Raw genomic sequence first — 5,390 nt, forward strand, 5'->3', positions numbered from 1 at the left:
TCCTGCCTCCGCCTCCCAAGCAGCTGGGACCACAGGCGCCCGCCACAACGCCCGGCCATTTTTTGGTTGCAGCCATCATTGTTGTTTGGCGGGCCTGGACTGGGGATTCGAACCCGCCACCTTAGGTGTATGTGGCTGGCACCTTAGCCTCTTGAGCCACAGGCGCCGAGCCTATATCACTTTTAATGGCTGGACTAAAACATAAAATCATGTCTGTTTCAAGAATTGCAAAAATTAGCTAACCATTGCCTCTTGATGGGCATTTGGGTTGTTTCTGATCTTTTTCTCTTTATAATTAATGATCCAGTGTTAATACTTGTAAGTAATTTACTTTGCACATTTGTAAGTACATAGAGTGATCTTGGGAATGGAACTGCCAAGTCTCCAAGGGTACATGCATTTTTAATTTTGACAGATAGTAAACATTGCATTTATTTCTATAGGGTATTTTAAATGTTTTTGTATGTTTTACATTGAAGAGCTTTTATGCTTACTACTTGGAGAAGGTCTTCCTGACAAGCACTTGCATGAACATGGCTGCTGCTCAGAGCGGACAGCCTTTGGGCGCTTCTCGTAAGGTTTGGCATGGAGTTGATTTCTCACACTGCTTCTCTCTACAAGTGGAAACATAAAAATTTGTTCTGCTAAGTTCTTGGTCTAGTTTTGTTACTTTTCTCATAGAAAAATGTGTGTAGGGCTGTTTTTGTTCCTTCTAGGTCCTAGAAACTTATACTAGAAGGTGGGTGTCTGAGCCGGTATGACATGCATGTCACATAATAGCCCCTCCTGCCACTGTCACTGTGGGACAGGCTAACACTCAGGTGTCTTGGGCAAACATACAGCCTGTGCTATACATAAACGTGTCAGGAACTAAAACAGTGACCTGGGTATAAGGAATGAGATGTTGCCATGTGCTGATATGAGACAGCTGTTCAGAAATAGATAAAGGAAATATATTGAGAGTTCATCAAATATAAATTCTCACTGAACAAAAGCTGTGCACTTTTATGAGCAGGAGTATCTCTGTCTCTAGAGAGTTCATATTTTTAAAAGAGCTTAGTGGTGTGTCTTCATGCACACAGAATTAAGTTAGGAGTGTCTTTGTTCTAAGTTGGTTGCCTACTTGTTATTTAAGTTATCTTTTTTTGATTAAAGAAATGATAACTTTGTAGCCAGTTGGACCTCTATCTACATGTGACACGGTGACATAATTTGTTGGTCATTGGCACCTGCTTGTAGTTTATAATTTTATAAGTTTGAAAGGTGTTGTAAACGTATACCTGATAAAAAGGAGGAGAGCAAAATTTCAAGAACTTTAAAAATAAAGTGAATGAATGATACAGGAGATAGTCCTTTGGGGTCAAGGAGAGAGCACATGCTGAAGCCCAGTTCTCTGAAGACGTGGGTGTGGAAGGTGTATCAGGACTGTGGATCTGTCTCCTCAGGTCTGCAAGGTGTCCCAGCACTGCTCACTCTGCTGCACTGGACTATGAGAGTGTTTACAATTGAGAGTCATGTGGCTCATGGTCTTTAGCATAAGATGACACTGAAATTCAGTAGAGCCCATAGTATTTATCATTAGAGACTAACCTCATGTTTTTAATTTAATTTCACAAACTAGGGACAGACTTGTATAAGTTTTTACAAAGCTGCAAATAGGTGATTAGGGCAGTAAGACTGTTCTGTGTGGTGCTGCAGGGTGGGCAGGTAATTACACCCTGTCAGTCTAGGGGGCCCAGTATAAACTATGGGCTTTACCCAATAATGTTGGTGCTGGTTCATCATTTGTAACAGATGCACCCCTCGAGGGTGAGAAGTTAATAGGAAATGGGGGGCAATGTGATAAGGGTGTAAATGGGAAATGTACTTTTCTGCTCAATTTTTCTGCAAACCTAATTTAAAAAATTATTTTTTAATTTGAGACAGAGTCTGTTGTAAACTGTTTGGAAAACAAAATTGTGAAGAAAATAAAAATCACTCATAATTATAGAATTTCTGGAATTCATATACCAATAACTTATTGGTATATGGTGTTTTTTCAGTCATTAATATTAGTTTTTTTCTTTTGTTTTTAATAGTTGTATAACTGAATTCATTTGTAACTACTTTTTAAATATACTAATGTTATTTTTTCATTCATTTTAAATATCCTATAGCATAATTTTTATTTATTTAATGAATTCTTTACTGTTTTCAATTGATTTTACTTGTTCCCAGTTTTTCCTCAATAATACTGTCACTCATAGGCTCATGCTAAAAAAATCTATGATCATTTTTTGCAAGACTTTTATGAAAATATTTAGATATTTATAACTGAAAAATCTAAGGCAAAGAAAAATTAAAATATTATATAGTATTGCATTGTAAGCGAGTGGTCTAATGTGTTTTTCTTCTCTTTTTTCTTTTCTTGTCTTCTCCTCCCCTTCTCCTTTGTTGTCCTCCCTTCCCTCGCTTTCTTTTCTTTTTGTGAGACCACATCTCAGTCTGCCACCCTGGGTAGAGTGCTATGGCATCACAGCTCACAGCAACTTCAAACTCGTGGGCTTGAGTGATACTCTTGCCTCAACCTCTCAAGTAGCTTGGGTTACAGGTGACGGCCACCATGCCTGGCTAGTTTTTCTGTTTTTAGTAGAGATAGGATTTCACTCTTGCTCAGGCTGGTCTTGAACTCTTGAGCTCCAGGGATCCTCTGGCCTCAGCCTCCCAGAGTGCTGGAATGATAGGCATGAGCCACCATGCCTGGCCAAGTAGTGGTGTAATGTTAATTCTTAATCCAGTGTTTAGTTCACATTTATTATAATACTTTAAATGGCAGCATATATATTTAAGTTGATTTATAGTTTGAGTTATGAATTACTTTAACTTAAGACAATTTGAAAACAATACTTTTCAGGTTGCACATTAAATTTTCACTTTATGTATAATGTTGAATTTTGAATCCATATTTTTTTGTGACCTTAAGCTTAAAAAATTTTTTTAATTTTCTTTTCATAAGGATTCATATTTGCTTTCTTTATAAAAGACTAGAAGAGTTCGCACTTACAGTTTTATTTGGGCAATTATTTAAACTACCTGAATGGTTTGTTCCTAGCTCTCAAAATGAGGAGTACACTTGTTGAGGTTAAATGAAGTAAGTTATCTGACCCTAAATGGTGTACAGAATAGTGATTATATGGTTAAGCATTTTTTTTTTAGTAATTTGTGTTTATATGTCTCAAATTAATCTTGCAAGATTTTCTTAATAAATTTACTGTTCTTCCTGGCATATGTCAGTAATCATTTAAAACTGGTTGCTTGGTGTTAGCAGTGATTTATATTACAGATTATATTATGCATTTTTAGAAAATGTTCTCTGAACCTTTATTGTATATAACAATACTATATTAAATTTGAATTTTCCATGTACATGTGCAACACAGTTGGCTATGACCATGCGATTTTTTTCTTATATGGGTCTGGAAAACATGGACCTTTCTATTCGTAGTCATCAGCTATCTCAGCTATGGCAGATGAACCCATGTAATTTCTGTCTCAGTTGCTAAGTCAGTTCATGTGGCCACCTTTGTGATGCATCCTTCTACTCATTTACCCTACCCAAATGAAAATTAATTAGGTTCATGGTGTTTTGTGTTACCTCAGTAAAGATAGACATCAAACTTGTCTCCTCCACAAATCATAGGTTACCCAAGGATAGAAGTTAGTTTTATTCCTGTTCATATCCACTCACATACATTTTGCTAGGAAGTAGGTCACAGGATTGGGGGTCGCATATGTTAATGTTTGATAAACATTTATTGAGTTAAATTGAGTAAAAATGTACACTGGTTACTCGATCACTTCCAAAACTATTTTCTAAACAAGGTTTATTAATAATTCCAAATTAAAGCTTCAGGATTAAATTCATTTCTTTAATTGAGCAGGTGTCTTAGTGTCTGTCTTTTCAACTAAATGAATAAACATTTCTCTTTTAGGATTTATTCACACAGATATGACGAAACACTTGAAAGAAGAACATTTTAAGAAAAACATTCCTCTTGGGAGGTTTGGAGAAGCTATTGAGGTGGCACATGCTGTTGTGTTTCTTTTAGAATCACCGTATATTACAGGGCACGTTCTAGTAGTGGATGGGGGATTACAGCTCACCATGTAATTTATGGATTATTCAGTTATAAGGGTGGTTAGAATCAAGGGCACGCTTTGGCTGTTGATTAAATAATCACACCTACATGGATGATATTTGCTTATCAAACCCACTCATGCCACAAATGTTGATTTCCATCCTTACATGACTACATCTAAAAAGAACAATGTGTGGCCTGGGTGCGGTGGGTCATGCCTGTAATCCCAGCACTCTGGGAGGCCAAGGCAGGAGGATCACTTGAGCTTAGGAGTTTGAGACCACCTGAGTAAAAGTGAGACCCCCATCTTTATTAAACTTAGAAAAAATTAGGCATGTGTTATGGTAAGTGCCTGTAGTCCCAAGCTACTCGGGAGGCTGAGGCAAAAGGATTGCTTGAGCTTGGGAGTTTGGAGCTGCTATGATCTGTGATGCCACAGCACTCTAGCCTGGGCAACAACAGAGTGAGACTGTGTTTCAAAAATAAAAAGAATAATGTGTGACTCATTGTGTATTCTAAAGGGAGTGTATCATATGTGTTTGGTTATCTTATAGGCTGTAGCAATTTTAATACATAGGCATTTATACAAGTCTTACCAACAGATACGAATTTTATACTTTTGCTTCAAAGGTAGGAAAGATTATCTTATCTAATTATGAATTTCATTGTATTAGGCTGAGTTTTCTAGAAGTTAATTTTGTGAGCCATTGTCAAAATAAGAGTATCTAGAGGACACTGATTAATTATCAGTACTTTAGTAAACCTCCTAAAGATAAATTTATTTCTCTTGAATGTGCTTAGGTAACTAATATCTATATAGTTTGGAAAAAATAGAACCAAATAAAGACATGAATTTAAATTGATTTCTTTGAGTGGTATACTCTTTTCTTTCTTTCTTTTTTTTTTTTTTAGTTGCCCCTGATACAGTGCTATGGTGTCATAGCTCACAGCAACCTCAAACTCTTGGGCTCAAGTGATTCTCTTGTCTTGGCCTCCCTAGTAGCTGGGACTACACATGCCCACCACAATGCCTGGCTATTTTTTTAGAGATGGGATCTTGCACTTGCTCAGACTGGTCTCCACCTGCCTCGGCCTCCCAGAGTTCTAGGATTATAGGCGTGAGCCCCTGTGCACGATACCCTCTTGATTGGGCAGCTGGACAAAATCTCCAAATTTAAATGTACCTTATAGAAATTCTCATAGGTTTTTGAGACAGAGTTTCAAGCTGTCGCCCTGGGTAGAGTACTGTGGTGTCACAGCTCACAGCAACCT

General features: G+C 37.2%; 1 protein-coding gene across 2 annotated transcripts in view; it reads left to right on the plus strand.

Annotated features, from left to right (window-relative positions):
• The window catches only part of CBR4 (carbonyl reductase 4), a 21,073-nt gene extending 16,655 nt beyond the window's left edge, over nucleotides 1–4,418 (plus strand). The window contains exon 4 of one of the 2 annotated variants that reach the window (XM_023509054.1): nucleotides 3,972–4,418. In XM_023509054.1, coding sequence (XP_023364822.1) covers nucleotides 3,972–4,150 — 179 coding nt within the window. In that variant the 3' untranslated portion in view covers nucleotides 4,151–4,418. The remainder of the gene's footprint in view (nucleotides 1–3,971) is intronic. The other variant, XM_003803529.3, reaches the window with a different exon arrangement.
• The last annotated feature ends 972 nt before the right edge of the window (nucleotides 4,419–5,390 follow it).

This window comes from Otolemur garnettii, unplaced genomic scaffold (assembly GCF_000181295.1).
Source record: "Otolemur garnettii isolate 467f Iridium unplaced genomic scaffold, OtoGar3 scaffold00324, whole genome shotgun sequence".
Taxonomy (NCBI): domain Eukaryota; kingdom Metazoa; phylum Chordata; class Mammalia; order Primates; family Galagidae; genus Otolemur; species Otolemur garnettii.